Below are 22,992 nucleotides of genomic sequence, written 5' to 3'. Positions count from 1 at the left end.
AATCATTGGAATTCTTCCCAACAGTGTCAAAATAAGGGAACCTTGAAGAAGGGACTAGCTCTTTCAAGCTTTCTTCTCCACTGTATTTTCATATAGATTTTTTTTTTTTTTTGAAGAAATATTTACAATCAACAAAAAATACCTTACCTAAAATAAAATATAAAAAAGATTTAAAAAAAAAAAAATCATCTACACATACTAAGATCTAATGGCTGTGGTAATTAAAGAATATTTGCATAATGCAACAGACAAGGCCATTATCATACTGTCTCTGCTAATATTTCTTTCTCTATTTCATTTTCTTTTTTAATATTTGGTACATTCTGCAAGTATGACCATATAAGGCATCATCATTCTGTCTTTGTTTGTGTAGAGTAAATGACAATGGACTACTCAAATAAATCAGAGATTGATAGCTAACCACAAGGCATGGAATGGGGCATGTGTATCCCAACCCAATTATTGGCACAAGTTAATCTTCATCATTCACAATTCAACAAATTAAAAATAAATCATTACCACTAGAGATGTTATTGTTGGCATCTATGATGCGCTCCACGAATAGCAGGACTTGCTCATGTTGACAAGGAAACTCCTGGAAATTTCTTACCTGAAAAAAAAATAATAATAAATAAAATCTTTTAGTTTTGGAGACACTCCCTTGACAATGCCTCGGCACAAAAATGGCACATGTTTCCTACCAAAAATATTCTCTATCTTTAGAAACCATTCCACCTCATATTGATTCACTAGAAAGATTGCAACAGCTGATCGAGTAGTTCTTCCCATTTGATGGATATAATCCTGTGGGCCACTTTAATTAGCAAAGCAGAAGATATAACAAGCAGAAAAAAAAAATACTAACATAAATCTTTCAGTAATATATCATATGTATAAAATTAAACACAATTACAAGAGCGGGAGTCTGGATGCATGATTTCAATTATTTTTAAGTAATAAAATTTTATTGAATTCAAGGAAATACTTCATCACATAGAATGTGTGCGCAAAATACAATAAAAATTACGTACACCATCAAATAACTACATGCCGAAAAACGGAATCAATAAAGTTTACAACAGTATTTGTATCACTTGTGCCTATAATTCAGGCCACTCCGAACAACAATATCAAAAGGTTAAATTTCAGGTCATGCATGATTTACAGAAAATGTAACAAACCCAAAATTCAGAAGATTATCAAGGAAATAATTCAAAGAGAGGATAACAGTTCTAACAGATGAAACTTCCATATGAATGCAGGAAAACATCTTGGAGGCACCCTATAAAGTTGTGATTTACAACTATATTTTATGTTGGTTTTATTCCATGACAAAAAGTGTTGTAATTGCTTTAATTTTGTTCCTTGTATTTTTGTGGGATTTTACTGTATTGGGTTTAGTATTAAGTTGGTGAAGACTCAAGCTTAATTGAAGATCAAGTGGATTTCGCAAAAAGCTAATTACCTACGAAGTAGCCACGTGAGAAGCACATAATTGGAAGTTGAAAAGTCATGTCAGGCTATCAGTTTTGCGAGTGTCTCACGGGTAAAGCCTTCCCGCAAGGTAGTCGTGAAACATTCTGCTTAGAGGATTTTTAAGTGTGACTTTCTTATCCTTCACCCATACGATATATACCCTCATTACCCACAAAAATTGTAAAGAGACCATTTAGAGAGAAAAACCCTAGATAGGTTTTCTACAATACAAACACCCATCTTTTAGAGAGAGAGAGCAACTTATCCTTAGTGAGAAATCATTCTAGCCTCTTCACCTTCCATCTCTCATTGTCATACCTTGAAAGGAGATTTGTACCCATACACAACCCACACCTATTCAGAGTGTAGAGAGTGTTTTGGAGCTTGGGAATTTTTGGGGATTTGCCAAAAGAAGCTGGTGAGGCTTGGTGGATACAATCGGGCATATTGCAGGATCCGGAAAGCTAAACAAGACACAGTTTTGAGAAGCCTTGTTGGAGTAGAAACTTGAAGGGCTCAGGTACATTGGGTAGATTAGGCTTGGAGGGTCTCTTACTATTCGTGTATCCCAATTTATTGTCTAGTGGATCGATTTACCACTTGGAGGGCAGCGGAGAGGTTTTTCGCCGAGTTCTTCGATTTCCTCTTCGATAACACATCTCGGTGTTATCTTATGGTTGCATCTCTCTTCCCTTACTCCTGTGCTTTACTTTTATTATTTGTTGTTCATGTTTATGCACTAAAATAGTATCCGTTGATTGCACTTCATTTACTCTCGTTTTCCGTACTTAGATAAGTTAGAGTAAAAGCAATCTAGCCGTAATTTTTAATTGGGGGTCTAAACAGCTCTTGTGTTTTCACACATTTTCGAGCTTTCACATCCCACACCCACTGTCACAGGCAAGAATTCCAATGAACTATATTGCAAGTTGGTGACAAAGGTTGGAGAGAAGCCTATTTATAAACTTGCTAAAATATGGAAATGAAAACTGGATTGAATTGTGCATAGTGTATCAAATATAAGGACCAAATAATTTTTAGTAAAGGAAGACGAGATTAAAAAAAGATGGAGAAACATTTTTTTATTAAGTAAAAATATCATTATAAAAGGAAAAGGGACGGGCACAAAGAATGTGAACAGTCCCAAATCAAGGAATACAAATCACAAAGAGAGAGAAAATAAGAAATCAAGAAAGGACATCGAATGAATGCCCCCTTGAGCCACACATCTAGTTGTACAAGGATCTCAATATGTGCTCTTTAATTACAAAGGTAAGACACTCCACCCATCAAAGACCGTCCTATTTCATTCATACCACAAAATCCACTTGACACAAAGAGGTGTGGCTTTCTACACCTAAGATAGTCGGTGTTGCTGAAAACGGCTTTGCCAGCACTCCAAAAGATCAAGCAATGACCTTTTTTTTTTTTTTTTTTTTTTTTTTTTTTTTTTTTTTTATAAGTTATATGAACCTATAATTGTACCACTGCATGCATACAATAATAGGTTCATATATATTAGCAATGATTATTACACAATGTGTACATACACATAAGAACAGGATTTCATAATTATAAATTGAGATCATTACAAGATGTGTATATATATGAAAGTGTATTATAAAACGTGTCACGTGTGCAACAATAATTAACCAAATTTTACAAGACCTTTTTAGGGGAAGGGAACATGGCCCCCTCACGCTCACATGTTGCTCTGCTGATTTGAAGGTAATTAAATAGAAAATCTATTAATTTAGTAAAATCAATTCTTAAAAAATTCAATTAGATCAAGCATGATCAAAACACGGGGTATACAACTAAATGTAATTTCTCTTTAATTTTAAAACTAAATTCTCATGACCAATTGAATGTATAAGTGTAATTTCTAAGGAATTGAAATAGCTGGGAGTTTAAATTCACAAGACTCTTCAATTCTCAAGAATCAAAACTCTTGCCAACTGAACAGTAATCTACTTGGCCTAAAAAAGGCCGTTATTCATAAAATTCTTTCATAACATGTCTAAAATAGAAAGTCTAAGAGTGTATTTGGCTGGGTTGAAATGATAGAGGGGGAGAGAAAATGGGAGACAAGGGTGTTTGCTTGGAGGAAGAGAAAATGGAGGTGGGGGAGTTTTCTCCCCAAGCCCATCATTTAAAAGAAAAAAGTTTTCTCCCCAATTTGGGAAGAAGACTAGAGAGAAAAGTGCAGAGAGAGTGGGTTTGATGTGAAATTACCCATCTACCTTTTCCTTATTTATTAATTTAATGTTACTGTTGCTACCTGCTACGTTACTGTCTTTCTTTTTTTCCTACTTTTTTTTTTTTCAGGTATAATAGTGCACAAGTTTTTTTTTTTTTTTCCCTTTTCCGAGGTAAACTTTTTATCCTTTTTTCTTTATATTTTTTATATCAGATGCAACTTATTATTATTATTATTATTATTATTTGCTATTTTTTTTTTTTTGAGATAAAAGTTAGAATTTGCTAGATATTTTAATAGTTGTGTTAGTTTGTAGTAATTAAAAATAAATAAATTTCTGTAAACTATTAAAAAAAAATTGTTTTTTATGTACTAGGAGCATGAGAGTAAATTTATACAGATTATATTTTCTATTCTCACACTTTTCTACTCAATCAAATAAAAGCGTTTTTCATCTCTCCACTTTTCCATTCCCTCGACCAAAAACACGGAGGGAAAAAAAAATCATTTCTATCCACCCACTTTTCTACTCCCTCTTTATTTTCTATCCTCCCAACCAAACAAACCCTAAGTGAGAAAGACTAAGAGAGAAAGAGAGGTTTCACTCTTGAGAAGAAAACATCAAAGAATAGAAAGGGAACTGTGGTGGCGAAGTGTATGGGTGTTCGTGGTGCGGTGCGGTGCGGTTTTGGGCCATTTTTCGCATTTTGCGGTGAGGATTAGCTAAAATCATAACTGCACCGCACCTTGTTTTTGCGGTCACATGTGCGGTGCAGTGCGATGTGATGCAATTTAGAGTTTAGCCAAAACCATAACCGCACCGCACCTCATTTTTGCGATCACATGTGCGATACTATGTATAAGATGCGGTTTGAAATCGGTATATTTTTCAAATTTTGGGTTTTTCTTACTCAACCCAAAAATATTTTTTCCCTTTTTTTGGGCCAAGTTTTAAATTATTGAGTTAGTTTTTCTTTATTTTGGGTTGGCTTTTCTAGTCAACACTTGCTAGGGTTATTAAACTTTTTTTTATTTTTGAAAACTAGGGTTATTAAACTATTAATAATATATTTAATATTAAAAATAAATAAATATATTAATATATAGAGAGGGTGTGGTGCGGTGCGGTTTGTGCAGTTTTCTTATTATAAAACCGCAAACCGCACTGCACCATGCGGTGTGGTGCAGTGCGGTGGACTATTACTTGCGGTGCGGTGTGGTTATGCCATTTTGCAGGCAGTTTTGGTGCGGTTTTTGCGGTTTGTGCGGTTTATGCAATTTGGTGAACACCCCTAACGAAGTGTGTGTTTTATATCAGGTCATAAATGGGTCAAGTATGATGTCTATCCTTAAATCTAGTAGTTTCTTATATATATTAATGGGGAAAAAGTATATTCACTCCTCTATGTTTGGGATAGTTGACAATTCCTCCCCTTGTCTTCAAAACCAACCAATTTTCCTCTTTATGTTTGGGAAATTAGCAAATACCTCTAATTCATTATTTTTTAGTTAAACCCAATAATATTACAATGATTACAAATGCAATCTATGAAAACAACAGTGCAATCCTTAACTTTTTTCCCTTCCTTTATAATTTCTTCAAAAATTTTTGATAGATTTAACTAAAAAATGTAACAAATTGAGGGTATTTGCTCATTTTCCAAACATTAAGGGGAAATTGGTTGGTTTCAAAGATAAAAGAGTAAATTGTGAATTATTCCAAACATAAAGGGGAAAATGTTTTTTCCCTAATATTTACAATGATTACAAATGCAATCTATGAAAACAACAGTACAATCCTTAACTTTTTTCCCTTCCTTGATAATTTCTTCAAAATTTTTTGATAGATTTAACTAAAAAAGGTAACAAATTGAGGGTATTTGCTCATTTTCCAAACATTAAGGGGAAATTGGTTGGTTTCAAAGATAAAAGAGGAAATTGTGAATTATTCCAAACATAAAGGGGAAAATGTTTTTTCCCTAATATTAATTAATTGTCATACCCTAGACGTGTCGTACCCTTATTTTTTCTAAAATTGCCGTACCCCAGACGTGTTGTACCCTTATTTATTTTTCAAAAATTGCCGTATCCCAGACGTGTCGTACCCTTATTTATTTTTCAAAAATTGCCGTACCCCTTACCCGTATTGGTGTTGGTATCCATGCAACTTAGGCAAAAGCAAAAGCCCAAATGTAGAATCTTAAGTCTAGAGCCCAATTTGGCTAATACATCAGCACGCTGGTTGCATGGTGTTGCATATATAATGTTAAAAACTCTTATACCTCTTGTACTGATCTTGCCTATGCCTTGATGTTCTAAGAGAACATTTCGCAAGCACCTGCAAAGCCTTGTATTATATACTGAAAACCCGCAAATATCATTCTGCCCACGCAGAGAGCTTATCAATTATCATCCCATTACAAACATGAAACAACCAGCACAGTCGCCAAAAAAAAAAAAAAAAAATTATCGTATAATTTAAAGTACTACACAAAATTAAAATTCTTATTTCTGGAGATTTATAATTCACTATTGCTAACGATTGGTACGTTCGATTGGCTGTGGTTCAAGACTCCCACAGGTCGAATTGCAGAGCGCAAACACACACAGTAATGACAAGTTGATGAGCTTCCTATAAAAAAATGGATTTTTATATTTATTTATTATTTTAAGAATGACATATTTGATATTTGTGACTTTAATTTAATATATTTTTTTTCCTGGGGATAGTAACGGCAGTCCAAAAGTTTATCATCAAATTGGCTGATACGGCAGTCCAAATGTCCAATGGATAGAGTTTAGTTTTAACTCATATACTCAAAAACAAAAACAAAAAACAAAAAAAAAAAAATCAAAAACAAAACAAAACAAAACTAGATAAATCTCATAAAAAAATTAAATTGAAATTTCAAGGTGTAAAATTCAATCACCCCCAAACTTTAGGAGCTAATTTGCAATTTACCCTTAATATATATATAAAGGATTGAGTTCAAGTTATACTTGGTGTAACTTTAAGCAATGTTATACCATCTAAAAACATTATTATTATTTTATGTGTGTTCTAATAAGTATTACTGTTTACTTAAAAAAAATAGGGATGTTTATCTCATATTAGTTGTGTGTGTCTAATGTTCACTGTTTATAACTACAATCTACAATTACAAAGGTTAGGTTCTTTTGTTGTAGTTGTACTGATCTAGTTATGTAATATATTATAAACCCGGTTTAAAACACTATTATTATTTTCTTGTATATTCTAATAAGTATTATTGTTGACTGATGACATAACTATTAATCTAATTTTACAAACATAAAGATTATATGAAAATAATATTATCCAACATGACGTAACTTTAACTCAACCCATATATAAAACACATCATAAAGTGGTCGATGTTAACAAAAAAAAAAAAAAAAAAAAGACAAAAAAAGGAAAAAGAGAAGAAACGACCCGTATATAAAACACCTCATAAAGTGGTCGATGTTAACCAAAAAAAAAAAAGACAAAAAAAGGAAAAAGAGAAGAAACAGGTGGAAGGATGGAACATGTTGATGATGTACGAAAACGAAATATGTTTACGTTGATTTCGTGGTTGTTGCTTGCTTGCTTTTAGGAAAAACTCTTTTTTACGGTTCAGAAGTGTTGGGAAAGTCCAAAGTAGTAGGAAAGCAAAGAAGATAGGCGGCCATAACATGGACACCCCACTTGTGTCACTGTCGACAGACACTGTGCATGGTGCCGTAGACTACAAAGGCCGCCCAGTCCTCCGAACGAACACTGGTGGCTGGAGGTCCGCATATTTCATCATAGGTAGCACTTTTAACACCACATACATGAGTAATACAGTACCCACTAATTTTTTCATATACTTTGTGTGTGCGTTTTCTGATAGATTTGTTATATGTAGGTGTGGAAGTGGCGGAGAGGTTTGCATACTATGGGATAAGCGCGAACTTGATAACGTACTTGACGGGACCGCTGGGTCAGTCCACAGCCACTGCCGCGGAGAATGTTAACGTTTGGTCCGGAACAGCGTCGTTGCTTCCTCTTTTGGGAGCATTCCTGGCTGATTCTTTTCTGGGTCGCTACCGCACTATTGCCGTTGCTTCTCTTATCTACATCTTGGTACATTTCTGAATAAATCTAGTGTCAAGCTTTGTAATGGGCTTCAGATAGGCTAAAGCTGTTTTGAACTTAAATGCTTCTCCAAATTGCTGGTTGATTGATATGTTTTTTTTCTTATCTATAGCCTATTTACCTTGAAAGAGAAATTTGTAGAAGTTGATAAAACATGTCAAATTTAAAGTTGTTAGCTGTTCAATTTGGTCCCTCCTCAACTTTCAATATCGATTAGGTCCTTAGTTCTTTCTCTCCCATTTAAGTTTATACAAACTAGCTAATGTGGCAAATTAGGCTGACAGGGGCAGAGCCACGTTGTCCCTTGGGGGGGCCGTGGCCCCTGCAAAAAAGAAAAAAAATTCATTAGTGTATGTAAGAAAATTGATTGGACCCCTCCAATGTTGGACATCCGGCCCCCCCCCCCCCCAATCTCCACTATTCTCACAGCTTTAGGTTTAGGCCTCTATTCTCCCAGCTTTTAGCCTTTAGTTTTAGGTCTCTATTCTTACAACTTTAGTTTTAGGCCTCACAGCTTTAGTTTTAGGCCTCTATTTACCTAGCTAAAAGCCTTTAGTTTAGGCCTCTTATACCCCAAATAAAACAAAAAGCAAGCTCACTTACATTTAAATACTCAAAATCCATACACAAAAACAACAAAATTTCACTTTCTCCATCTCAAAAACCCACCCACGGAATCCCTATTCTCTTTACTCTTTTTTTTGATACACTTTCACCTCCCACTGGTACCACCTACCAACCTCCAAAACTCAGCATCACTCCTTCGGTCCGAGAAAAAAAAAAAAAAAAGTAAAATCTTGACCAATTTTTTCTTTCTGCTTGCTTTCTAAAACAAATCACTCAACATATTTTATTGTCAAATTTCAGGATTTAGAACTTGGTGACTGTCTGGTGAGTTTTCTTCTCTTATTTAAGCACTAGACTTTCATCTCTTTAGACTCTTTTCACTGCTCAGCTCAGCTCTCCTCTCAAACTCAGTCCTCACGATCCAAAAAAAAAAAAAATTGACTATTATTTTCTTTCTTCTTGCTTTCTTAAAATAAATCATTTAGAGCAGGGGTGTAGCTAGAGGGTGAGTTTTCATTTTTCGCTTCGTTTCTTTTTAGTGTTTTTTTTTTTTTTTCTCAACTATCTACACTTAAATATTCACATGCTCTTTAATTTTTCATAGATTTTTAGAGAAATATATGGTTGAAGGCATGGGCATGGGGAGGTTGTTTGTGATGAGTCTTGAAGGGAAGATAAAGTTTGCATTTTGTGAAGATAAAGTTTCTAGGTTTTTTTTTTTTTTTTTTTATTAACTATTTTTGATTAGTTAGATATCATGTGACAGTAGGTGTTGTTAAATTGTTTGGTTTATGTTGTGTACTTCTGTGTTTAATTTTTGCTTTTGTTTGAGGGGTTATTCTTAATTAAAAAAAATTAAAATACAGGAAAATTTGAATAATAGGAATGATGATGGGTTGACTATTTAAATTATAGTGGAAATTTTATTTTTTTTCTTGAGTATGAATAACATCCATATAATTAAGTAAAAATTTCCAATTAAGATTTTATTTTTTAAGTCCTTTTCAGGTTAATTTTTGAGTCATATTCTTAAAGCTAAAAGAATTATGAGCAAACAAAAAACAATTGATGCATTCTTAAAGAAAAAAGATGTAAGCAATTCAAAATTTTGGACACCTGTGGCTGTAGAAATTAATGTTGATACTTCAATGCCTGATGAACACCCCTCCAAATGTTCAAGAATTCAATCTGAAGAGAGATCGTGATCCAATATCACGTAAACAAATATGTGAATTTCCTATCAACAAACAAGATGAAATCCGACGAGCTTATCTCAAAGAAGGTCCCTATTAACCTAAATATATAGACTATTCATACAACATAATCATCATCGTCGAAAATCAGCCCCCCCATATAAAAAATCCTGGCTACGCCCCTGTAGGCACACGTGAAAAGGTTATTATAAAAAATGTAAAAAAAAATTCAAAAATCAAGTCAATTTCAACTATTAATTCCATTTTAAAAGATAAATAGGTGGGAGGGAGACTTTTTTTTTTCTTTCTTTTTTATGGGTAGTGGGAGGGAGACTCAAGGATGATATCGCATTGGTTTTAAAATTAATGGTTGAGAGACCAAATTGAACTTTGTCCAATTCTTAACATTTTTCTACTGTCTTTCCTAGGCATAAGTTACCATATATGACATCTTATATACAATGTTGACGGTCTAACGAGCATTCATACCTTGTATGAAAGCTGTTGAGACAGTCAACATTGTACATAAGTCTGTGGAAAGGCAAGGTGCAAAATTTTTTATTCCTCGATCCTATTCTGTTCTTGCTTGATATGCTATGTGCTAAAAGAAAAAACAGAGCAAATTAACACCTGAACTAACAGAACTAATTAACCCGTATAATATATTTATTTATTTATTTATTTATTTACTGTGCTAGACCAGTAAATAAAAGACACATGCTGAACCTTAATTTATACGTAATCTTGACTTTGAGAGAAATGCCTTATTCAGCATTGTGTTAGAAGCTTCTGTCATATTTTTCTATTAAATAATCTTTGACTTGGATTGGGATGAATCACAGGGACTAGGCTTGTTGACCATGTCGGCTATGCTTCCTTCTCTAAGCACTCCTGATTACATAGACGCCAACAAAATTATGTTACGTTCTACTTGTCAGCTCCAAGTAATCTTATTCTTCTTATCTCTATATCTAGTCGCAGTTGGGAAAGGTGGACACAAACCTTGTGTTCAGGCGTTTGGAGCTGATCAGTTTGATGGACTAGATCCTGAGGAGTGCAAAGCCAAAAGCTCATTCTTCAACTGGTGGTATTTTGGTATATGTGGGGGTGCTGCTGTTACAAATTTGGTCACATGCTATATACAAGAAAACCTTAGTTGGGGTCTGGGATTTGGAATTCCTTGTATTCTGATGGTTGCTGCATTGGGCGTTTTCTTGCTCGGTACCAGGACTTATCGATATAGTGTTAAAGGGGATGAGAAAAGCCCATTTCTCAGGATTGGTCGAGTCTTTGTTGCTGCTGTTAAAAATTGGCGTACTACCCCTTCGCCAATAATTATTGAAGAGGAAGCTCATGCAACCCTGCCACACCATAGCTCTGAACAATTCAAGTAAGATAAGTGCAGATAAATTAAGAGGAAAGGAAAATAGAAAAGTAGAAATATAGGTCCAGTAACAAATTATGGGACATTTGAAGTCTTAGATATGCTTTTTATTTCGGTTTACTCACAATGTCTTTGACAATTTCAAAAGAACTTGGAAATAGTAAAATTAATTTATCAAGAGGCTTCCAAACGGAGGAAAATATTTTCTCTCAGAGTACAGAGAAATGGTACTCTCTCTTCTCAAATTTATGATGGATCTCGCCATAAATTTAATGAGTGGACCCTACCATGAATGTGAGAAGAAGAAATACCATTTTTCGTACTCCGAGAGTACTTAATAATTACTCTCAAACGGACTCTCTTTTGTTCTTCTATAAGATTTCATTACCAGTTATTGACCTTGACACTCCTTTAGAATAAGACCCCACAATACCAAAAAAAAAAAAAAAAAAGGGTGCGGTGGGGGCGGTAAGCCTGCTTATTTATCACATCTCCCAAATATTATAAAAATGGGAGCTTGGTGCACTAAGTACAAGCTTTTTAAGTAGAGATTGGGTCTTCATGTAATGGCAAGCGGCTTCCACCAAAAGCAACAAATTGCGGGCTCAGTATCCATGTTATTTGGCTATTCGCTTACCTAAAACTGGTCCCAAATTAGAGGGCTCTTACATCTTTTTAGGATGCAACTTTTTAGCATGACACAAGATGACTTCTGCTTTTCCAAAGAAAGGGAAACAAATTTGAAAATAGTACAAGGAACTTCTATTATATTAAGAATGCCATAATGTGATTCGTAGGTACTGGACAATTCTTCCTCTTGCAATAGAAGTTGACTCACTAAACAACTTTGAATCAGTTAATTAAATTAGATAACAAGTCCTCTTATAGGGCCATCTGAATCCTCTGATGTTGCAGGTTTCTTAACAAAGCCTTGTTGTCCCCAGATGGTTCAAAAGAAGAAGGCAAGGTTTGTTCTTTCAGTAACATTGAAGAAGCAAAGACTGTTCTTAGGCTTGTTCCAATATGGGTTACGAGCTTGGGATATGCTGTTGTGTATGCTCAGATCTCAACTTTCTTTACCAAGCAAGGTGCTACTATGGACAGAACAATTTTTCCTGGTTTTGAGATACCAGCTGCTTCACTACAGTTCTTTGTCAACCTGTCCATTATTCTCGTCATTCCTATATATGATCGCATCTTTGTTCCTATAGCAAGAGCTTTTACTAGAAATCCCTCTGGTATCACGATGTTACAGAGAATTGGAATTGGGATGCTTTTCTCTGCCATTTGCGTTGTAGTTGCAGCTCTAGTTGAAATGAAAAGGCTCAAAATTGCCAAAGAATATGAGCTAGTTGATATGCCAAATGTGACTATTCCAATGAGTGCATGGTGGCTTCTTCCTCAATATGTTCTGTCAGGAATTGCTGATGTTTTCACTGTGGTTGGCCTACAAGAATTCTTCTATGATCAGGTCCCAATTGAATTAAGAAGTGTGGGCCTCGCCCTCTATCTCAGTATTTTTGGGGTCGGGAATTTTTTAAGTAGCTTTCTCGTCTCTGTCATTGAAGAAGTGACCGGCAGGGATGGCACAAATAGTTGGTTTGCTGATAATCTTAATCGGGCACATCTTGATTACTTCTATTGGGTACTTGCAGGACTCAGTGCAATAGCATTGGCTGCATATGTATATTTTGCAAAATCTTATATTTATAATAGGAAAAGTACAACATAGGTACAGTCATCCCACGTTTATTTGTGATAAGTAGTAAGAGTGCAGTGTACTCTCATATTGTTGCAGTGTACTCATATACATGGCAAGTTGCATGTGGGATGTGAGGCTCGTCTAGAGCTAAATGTATTTGTAAAAACTAAAGTATAGTATTTATTGTTACTGCGCTCCAATTGAGCTACCTCAGCAGTTACGTTATTATCATTTTTTGTTTCTAATTTTTCCTATATATTTTTTAAAATATTTTCTCATTTAATAAGGTGACTTTAAAACTCCATTATTTAAAAATTAAAATATTTTTTAACCATTATTTTTATTATTAATTTTTCAAAACTCTCCCTCATTTTTATCTCTTTTATTTCCCCACTAATTTCTACCTTAATATCATTCATTCTCTACCATTTTATCTTCCTTTATTTTACTCTTCTTATTCTTATCATATTATTATATATTTGACATTTTCTTTTTCATTCTATGCATAGTTTTCTCACACAGAAAATATTTGTGTTAATTAGAATTGTACTTATGGTTGATGCGATTTAGTTTTTTCTTTTAAGTTGTTATCTTTTCTATTGTTTTTTATTATTAAATATTATCCTTCTATATTAGATATATAGTATATAATAATATAATGTTATTATATTGCATAGAATGACTTGGATAATTTGACGTTTATTGTTATATATTTTATTTTTACTCTTTTTTCTTCTTATCTTATATTTTATTCAACATTAAATTCAGTCACATCCTCCATACTTATGCAGCACAAATCAAGAAAATGGCTAGACACACACTTGCCTTCCTTTACCATACATTAGGAGAATCAAAATATTTGTATGATAAAGGGTCATATAATTTATAATTTAGATATTACTCTTTGAATGTGTCTAGGCCTATAGATTGAGCAATTTGTAGTCTTATAAGGCTATTGAGAATGGACTTTTTGAATCAAGACTAAAAAAATATGGACTGCTATATATCATTTAGATAAAAACCTTTATCATAGATATATTAATTTTTTTTTGCCACAAATTTAAATCATGCAAACTTAATAATTTTATATTATGTGTTAGCATTGTGTTTGCTTCTTCTTCTTCTTCTCAAAAATATTATGATCTTATGGGAAAATTTACATAAAATATTGAGAAAAAAATGTTTTATATTACAGTCTACTAAAAAAGCGTTTTAAACATTTCTATTTTTCATATGACTAACGTGTTTTACAGTTATCACATGTGATAACTTAAGTTTTAATATTCTTAAGTTGTTTCGACAAAAAGAAAAAAAAAAATTTGTCACAAAACCAGAGTTCATGTAAGGCCACCAAATTTGATAATTTGCTAATGATGGAACTATTTGCAAAAATATTTGCATAGTTATATAGTTCCAGGTAAAGGAACCAAGCAAACTTATAGTCTTCAAAAAACACATATCTACCAGTGGTTAAACGTTTATCTTGGGTAGTTTTAATTTTTCATATAATTTTACCTCTACATATTCATCTATTTTAATTTAGATTTAAAAAAAATTTAATTTAGATATTTATAAGTAAACAATGAAATAGTGATTCATGAATAATCAAAAAAAAAAAAAAAATCATCTGTAGGGACACGATTCTCAAACGGCCCAACAATGACGTTGGGCTCGCATGTGAAGGATCCCTCACAATATGATTTGTAGAGAGTGGGCTTAAAAGGCTATCGTTCTGGTCACGGGGCGTTGGTCCAGGCCGGGTCTTAGGGAAACTCAGGTAAGAAAGGGCTTCAGTCTAGGTATCCAAACCCTACAACTTCATAACCTGAAGGATTGGACTCCTCGGATCCTGTCCGAGGAGCACTAATGTCTTTCTCCGGTTACCCGGCGGTGGGTTTTTCGTGGTGGTGTACATATATTGTCCGGGCATTCTCATCCCTGGAGTTTTTCCCAGGAAGTGAGATGAGATCCCCCCATTTCTGATTAGTTTACCTTTTCTTTTATACTAGCTTACGTTCGATGTCCCTCGTCCACGTGTAGGGTCAACTTTTCCAGGACTGATATTTGTCCCGTCAGTCTAATCCCAGAATTGTTGGGAATGGTTAATAAAGCCTAAAAATCCGGTTCTGTTAGGTGCAGAGTCTCATCAGTGAAGGGTATTAAGGACAACTTCCCTGAGATATTTTCTGATCTTTAAAGTTTGCCCGTATACCACTTTCATCAATGAGACTTTGGGTCTGCCGAGGACCAAGCTGTCCTCGGCTGTATCCCTGGGCCATTTTGAGCTTCTTATCTTTGAGCTTGGGCCATGGCCTTCTTCGGCTTAGGCCTGTGGACTCCCCATAAGCAAGCGGGCCGGGCCCATAAATTATTGGGCCCCACAATAGCCCCTCAAAACCCTGCCGTCCAACATCTTGGTTGGAAAGGTGGGTTTTGATAATACCGAGCCTTTATTGTGGCTCGTTTAATTCAACCCTTGATCGACGTTGGCGACTCTTCACCTCCCCAGGGAACGCGCTGGTCTACAGGACGTTTCCCTCAATTTACGCGCGATGCGTTTATGCCGTTTGGCTATCCGAAGCATGCCTTTAATGTTTTTCTTTTACGAGGCCTCTCAGATCTAACGGTTATTGATGGCGTGGGAGAACGAAACGGCGTATTCTTATTTGTAGGTTTCCCTGGGGATCTGAACGTGTTATGTACCCTCTTCTTCATCCCTTATATAAAGAGAGAGAACAAAAAGGGATTCTCTCATATCTGAATCCCCCAGGCTCTTCCCAGAGTTCACTTCTTCCCTCTGGTTATACCCTATCCAATAATACGTTCACCATAGTAGTCAGCCATGAATAAACCGTTCCTTTCCCATAAACGCCATGTCCTAATAAAGCTTGAGATGGCTCGGTCAGGGCAAGGATGGCGGAGACTCAAGATTTGTCTCCTCTTCCTTTTAGCCAAAATCCGAAGCAGGGACTCGTCACATCTCACTTTCGGTGTGACTGAGTCAAAAACATCCATTATCACCACCATCCGCTCTCTCATGAGCATATCTAACATGGCACCAGTGTGTTAGGAGTCAGGACTGGGGCAGGGACTAAATGCCTCTGCTTCTTCCTCTCTTCGTTCACTGGCGCCACCCTTTGCCTCTCTTTCTTCCTTCTCACCTTTTCCCTCTTCTTCTCCTCCTTCTTACTCATGTCCTCCATCTTCTTCTTCCTTCGCGCTCCTTGATGACAAGAGCTTGCTGAAGTGCTTCCATGTGTTCCAATTCTTCTTCCTTCTCCTTCATCTTTTTCTAAAGAAGGTTCTTCTCTTGATATGAACAGTATTGAGGCAGAGATTGGAGAGACTTTGAAGGCGAGTTTAAAAGACATCTGATTGTTTACTTATCTGTATTGCGGATGCTATTGTTGCTTTGGCAATTCATTTTTGTATAGGCTTGTTTAAGCCCTTCTTTGTACGTTGTAGTAATTTTTCATATTAATAAAAGTTATTGTTATTCTACTTCGCATGTTCTGTTTATATGTTTTAATAAATTTGCGAGCACTGCTCGACACAATAGTATAGCATTTGAATCAATGACAACTAAGGCCAAAATACTTGCTAATAAAAAGATGCCACCATAACTTTAATAAAATTATTCGAAATGGCAATGCCGACCAGTGAGGAACGAGACTCACCTTAAAATTAGCCGAGATAAGGACTGAGTGTTTAATACGGTGTAAGAAGTAACCATCCGAGGACATGTCGCCCGCAAAATGATCAGTTTCCTTAGGCTAATGAACATTGGATCGTTTTGCCATCTTCTTAACACATTGGCCTTAACCTTTTACAGTATTTTGAGCTGAGAACCTTCCCCATCCGAGTAGTTGGTTTCCCCAAAAAGGCTTGAGTCCGAGGACTTCGCAACGCCTGGGTTCTGTCTAAAACTTGTGTTTTTCTTTTCTTTTGCGTACTTGGTTTCCCCATAGGCTTGAGTCCGAGGACCATGCAAGTCCTAGGTTCTGTCCAAAACTTTATGTTTTTTCTTTTGTGTACTTGGTTTCCCCATAGGCTTGAGTCCGAGGACCATGCAAGTCCTAGGTTCTGTCCAAAACTTATGTTTTTTCTTTTGTGTACTTGGTTTCCCCATAGGCTTGAGTCCGAGGACCATGCAAGTCCTAGGTTCTGTCCAAAACTTATGTTTTTTCTTTTGTGTACTTGGTTTCCCCATAGGCTTGAGTCCGAGGACCATGCAAGTCCTAGGTTCTGTCCAAAACTTATGTTTTTTCTTTTGTGTACTTGGTTTCCCCATAGGCTTGAGTCCGAGGACCATGCAAGTCCTAGGTTCTGTCCAAAACTTTTTGAGTTCAGATTCTCCCTTTCCTCAGATATTTCACTAGGCGCCGAGCAGGGGTTGTCCTCGGCAACGGCTACTTCTCGGCGTGGGCCACAGTCCCTGGGCCCTCATGCAGAGCAGGCCTGGGCCGCGAAGTCACTACGCCCACGAATTAGGAGGTATCTCTACAACCTTTGGCCACGCGGTACTCTCTGACGTCCCAATGTTCGAGGTGCGCCTTTACGAGGCTTCTTTTAATCTTGTGGTTGTAGTTGACGTTGGAAGTTGAGCCAGAGTCATTTTGTGTGTAGCGTTCCTTGGGATGCTGCGAGAATTAAATGCCACCATCTTACCTTTTAAATAAATAGGAAAGAAAGGTGTTTTACCTTCGCACAAGTCCTTCAGTTTCCTCCCTTAGTATATCATGTCTGAGGCGAGGGTTGAGGAAAAAGAACTCTTTCCGCCACAGAAGCGTCGTGTCCTCATGAGACTCAAAATAGTAAGGTATGGGCACAGGAAGCATAAGTTCAGGAGAATACTCCATTTCGACCGAGGGGAAAGGGTGTCTCTCCCTCTTTTAGTCAAAATCCGAAGCAGGTTCTGTTCATGCCAGAATTTTGGCGTGTCAGAAGGAAGATTCTCCGCCATTAACGCCTTTGCCTTGTGGCTGGCAAATATTTAGAGAAAGCCCCTCAACTTCCAACTCCCTACACCTTTCCTTCAGCGGTGTCAGGCTCAAGTTGGGTTTCTTTTGCTGCCTGAGTCATGGGCATGTAAAAGCATTTAGGAAGAGCAAGGTCTTGGAGCAGTAGCCAACCTCTCCTCTGACCCACCTCATCGGTTTTCCCTTATTCTCTTGTATCTTTATTTTTGGTTATGTGGTTAGCTTTAGTAGCCAACCTCTTGTCTGTACTGCTCCTCGGCTTTGTTTTATTCTTTGCATCTTTCTACTCAATTATGTAGTGAGCTCTGACGTAAGCTGATTCCAGCTTTTTATTGTACGCTGTACTACTTCTTTGTTTTAGTAAAAATAGAAATTTATTTACATGTTTTGAGTACTGATCTTTTGGGCATCATTACTTTGTGAATGGGTGTGCCCTATGTGTGTGTTTCTTCAAGAATATTTAGAGCAAGATACCTTGAAACATAATCTAACTAACTCTAATTTACCAATACTACCAGGCATTATATCGATAATTCATAGTAAATCAAACTTAGGAAACTAACCGGGGTAACAGTTGAATATTCTGTGATAAGCGTGTGAATACCGTCCAAGACTGATAATCTCTAAATAATCCATCCGAGCAGTCGACTGGGAAGCAGGGAACTCCGATTGTGCTTCTGTGTACTTGGTTTCCCCATAGGCTTGAGTCCGAGGACCATGCAAGGCCTTGGTTCCGTCCAAAACTTATGGTTTTTCTTTTGTGTACTTGGTTTCCCCATAGGCTTGGGTCCGAGAACCATACAAGGCCTTGGTTCTGTCCAAAACTTGTAAGATATCTTTTTTGTACTTGGTTTCCCCATAGGCTTGGGTCCGAGGACCATACAAGGTCTTGGTTCTGTCCAAAACTTGTAAGATATCTTTTTTGTACTTGGTTTCCCCATAGGCTTGGGTCCGAGGACCATACAAGGCCTTGGTTCTGTCCAAAACTTGTAAGATATCTTTTTTGTACCTGGTTTCCCCATAGGCTTGGGTCCGAGGACCATACAAGGCCTTGGTTCTGTCCAAAACTTGTAAGATATCTTTTTTGTACCTGGTTTCCCCATAGGCTTGGGTCCGAGGACCATACAAGGCCTTGGTTCTGTCCAAAACTTGTAAGATATCTTTTTTGTACTTGGTTTCCCCATAGGCTTGGGTCCGAGGACCATACAAGGCCTTGGTTCTGTCCAAAACTTGTAAGATATCTTTTTTGTACTTGGTTTCCCCATAGGCTTGGGTCTGAGGACCATACAAGGCCTTGGTTCTGTCCAAAACTTGTAAGATATCTTTTTTAAGTAATTTTTTCTCTATACTTATTTATTTTTCGAAGGTTAACCCCTAGGCCAGGGAGGGGAGAGCTGGCTTGAGGCCGGAAGCCCCTAGAGCTGCCCGCGCCGTTAGCAGTGCAAGGCGTAGCCCCTAGCAGAAACTTATGTCAAAGTAACAACTGTACGTCGCCGGGGATGGGAAAAACTCGCGAATCTCTGCTTGCTAGAGAGTTGACTCATGCGCCACCCGTGCCAACGCGCAAGCCTCCCCACAGACGGCGCCAATTGTAGGGACATGATTCTCAAACGGCCCAACAATGACGTTGGGCTCGCATGTGAAGGATCCCTCACAATATGATTTGTAGAGAGTGGGCTTAAAAGGCTATCGTTCTGGTCACGGGGCGTTGGTCCAGGCCGGGTCTTAGGGAAACTCAGGTAAGAAAGGGCTTCAGTCTAGGTATCCAAGCCCTACAACTTCATAACCTGAAGGATTGGACTCCTCGGATCCTGTCCGAGGAGCACTAATGTCTTTCTCCGGTTACCCGGCGGTGGGTTTTTCGTGGTGGTGTACATATATTGTCCGGGCATTCTCATCCCTGGAGTTTTTCCCAGGAAGTGAGATGAGATCCCCCCATTTCTGATTAGTTTACCTTTTCTTTTATACTAGCTTACGTTCGATGTCCCTCGTCCACGTGTAGGGTCAACTTTTCCAGGACTGATATTTGTCCCGTCAGTCTAATCCCAGAATTGTTGGGAATGGTTAATAAAGCCTAAAAATCCGGTTCTGTTAGGTGCAGAGTCTCATTAGTGAAGGGTATTAAGGACAACTTCCCTGAGATATTTTCTGATCTTTAAAGTTTGCCTGTATACCACTTTCATCAATGAGACTTTGGGTCTGCCGAGGACCAAGCTGTCCTCGGCTGTATCCCTGGGCCATTTTGAGCTTCTTATCTTTGAGCTTGGGCCATGGCCTTCTTCGGCTTAGGCCTGTGGACTCCCCATAAGCAAGCGGGCAGGGCCCATAAATTATTGGGCCCCACATCATCTATACATATTTATCTTGTGTGGTCTACTATAATTTAGATGATTATTACTTAATAATGAAGTCTATAAACAAGGTAATTAAACCAATCATATTTCTACAATTCAAAATTTTCCCATTTCCTTTTTCAAAAAAAAGGCCTTTTACATTTCCTTGGAATTATTTTTTTTTAATTTTTTTAACTTTGACATACCACTAACCTAACCGCTTCATACACTAAAAAAATTTAATGCTCATTATTACTTCCGTTAAGATATTATGGACATCTTAATTGATAGAGACCAGACTAGGTAAATGCCTTTCGTATTTCCTTGAAAATTCAAAAAAAAAAAAAAAAAAAAAAAAAAAAAAAAAAAAAAAACCCCTTTGTTAACCATAAAAACTACAACTAGCAAGGGAACATACAAAGTAATCAAGAATAAATGATGGAAGAAAAAATGAAATGAAATCAAACGTCAATAGTAACCATTATTTGGAAAATAAAAAAAGTGGCCAAGAGGAGTAAGAAATAATATAGAAATGACTATACAAAAGACATTATTGAAAACTTTATAGTGCAATAAAATCAACCATTACATTCACTTATTTAAATCAATAATAAAAAATTTAATATAATAATACAAAATTTAAGCTTAAAACTAATCAAACTCTAACTAGGGAAATTATATTTCCTATCATAACTAAAAATGAGATGTTCTTTAGTAATTTAGAAATTATATTAAAAATAAAGTTGGAAAATTTTATAATCTCATTTTTTGACATTTCATTTAACCTTATATATATACCATGACTTTAAAAAATCTAATGAACAATTCTACCTCTTATTTAATGTCTATGTTATGCAAATCATCAATCAATAAATATATGATAATGGTAAGAAACGTTATAAACAAATTATAAAAAATATGATAAAACTTTTTTTTTTAATTCTTTACAAAGTCTAGGGGCTAAAATAGTATTTTGCCTAAAAATTATTACGCGCAGTGTGCAAGTCTGCGACTAGTTTTATATAATACTAGCGTGAGGGCGCGATGCGCAAGTAAATTCCAACTCATATAATAGATTTTTTTAAAAAAAATTGTAATTTCTTTTTCTTTAGAAGTTCTCATTATCTTATTGGTTGGGTCAGTGGAAATCTCTTGCATTAAAACAATAACAAAAAAAATTTAATCATGTCATTCTATTCAACAAAAATGATAAACTAATTACAATCAAATTTCACAAATGAGACACTTCATCAAAAATATGCTCAATAGTAATAACAACGAAACAAACTAAATGCCATTCTATGTAACAACAACAGTAATAACATGAATATTACATTGTGATTAGCAAAATAGAACTTCAATCAATTAATGTCATTCTTTGAGTGTAGCAAGCTTTAAGTATTTAAGATTTGCTAAGAGCCTTCTTGCAACTTAATTGACACTTTCTTATACGTAAAATACTTGAAAGTTTAGGAGGTGAGGGGAGGTTCAAGCTACGGGGTTAGTAGTATATAGTAACCATCTAAAAAAAAGTATTTAAGATTTTCAACCATAAAATAAATAAAACAAAAACAAAGATCCTAAGATTTTTCCTATTCGCAACAGTATAAAGGTCACATTGTTCAAAAATTTCCTCCTTGTCAAATTAACATCTCCAATCTAACCAATCAATGAACACATTTGATAACTTCTTCATTAATAGAGGAGCAACTGAAAATATCAAAAGATTAATATCCACTTCTTTCAGAGAATCCAGAACATATTCTTAAGGTTGACAATTCAATCATAATATATATACATTTGATTGCTAAGAAAGTGTGGTATTTGACAAAATTATGCTACAAAACATTTTGTATAGTTAATTACTCTGAACTATTAAGTTCTATTTGCTATTATATCCAAAGAGGCCATTCATATTGGATAATACCATAGTTGTCAAAACATAAATCGTATCGTGAATCGATTTTTTATTTTTTCATATCGTGTATCGTAAGATACACAAACACTTACTAAAATTTATAAAAATTATAAATATACATATATAAATGGTATATTCATTATAAATTTTGAATATATTTAACTAATAACTAATTTATTCATCACTTATGTAATAATATTTAACAAGCTAACTAAATAAATCAAACTAGCACGTGTTTATAACATACACATTTACATTCAAAAATGATAATATATTACAAATGACCCAAAAATAATAATTTATTTTCATTATATTCATCAAATTGCCTAATCAACCCCATCTAAGTCAATGCTATCATCATGTTTATAATTTTGCAAACTTATTTCTTCATTAAAATTTTGTTCATCGTCATTCATCATTAACATTTACTATCTCTTCTTGTTCTTTTTATTTCAATAATTTTTTTATAAAATTTTTTTTTTTGGCATTCTAGTTTCTTGGACTTATAACAATAATGACAAAAATAAAAAAATTTATATTGTCAATTAATATTTTATTCATAGTATATAAAATAAATTTGTAAATACTAAAGTGAAGGGTAAGTATGTACTATGTAGTCCAATTGTAGGAGAGTAAAAAATAATTTATGAATATGTTATTTTAGTAGGCTAAATTAAGAAAACTAATAATTTTGTGTTAAAAATAAGTTTAACAACTTGTTAGATTCAGATAAAAATACAAATTTTAACAAAAAATTTCATTTTAAAGCATTTGTCTATGTATCGTATGATACGTACAATTTTACGATACGATTCATACGATATGCACATGGTATCGTACAATTCATGAGTACTTACGATACGCCAATACAATACAGAACTTTTTACATACGATACGATACATATCGTACGATACGTATTGCGTATCGTACGATACTGACAACTATGGATAATACACAAATGGGGGATTATTGAAATACCAAAAAAAAAAAAAATGTTTAGTATTCCTATCATATATATAAAGCCGATGCTGGTCAATGTCACAAGAATAATTCATATATAAAAGCTTTAGTTCAACCATGAAAGAACAACAAACACTTATA

General features: G+C 35.3%; 1 protein-coding gene across 1 annotated transcript; it reads left to right on the top strand.

Moving 5' to 3' along the window:
• Positions 1-7,284: 7,284 nt before the first annotated feature.
• On the top strand, positions 7,285-12,860 carry LOC126713504 (protein NRT1/ PTR FAMILY 5.10-like). Its single transcript, XM_050413263.1, has 4 exons — positions 7,285-7,487; positions 7,585-7,802; positions 10,417-10,964; positions 11,874-12,860. The coding sequence occupies exons 1-4, from the start codon at positions 7,370-7,372 to the stop codon at positions 12,688-12,690; spliced, it is 1,701 nt and encodes a 566-aa protein (XP_050269220.1). The 5' UTR covers positions 7,285-7,369; the 3' UTR covers positions 12,691-12,860.
• The last annotated feature ends 10,132 nt before the right edge of the window (positions 12,861-22,992 follow it).

Source organism: Quercus robur, chromosome 2 (genome assembly GCF_932294415.1).
Source record: "Quercus robur chromosome 2, dhQueRobu3.1, whole genome shotgun sequence".
Lineage (NCBI taxonomy): Eukaryota > Viridiplantae > Streptophyta > Magnoliopsida > Fagales > Fagaceae > Quercus > Quercus robur.
The sequence above is the reverse complement of the archived record's forward strand: the minus strand, read 5'-3'. Positions and strand labels throughout refer to the sequence as shown.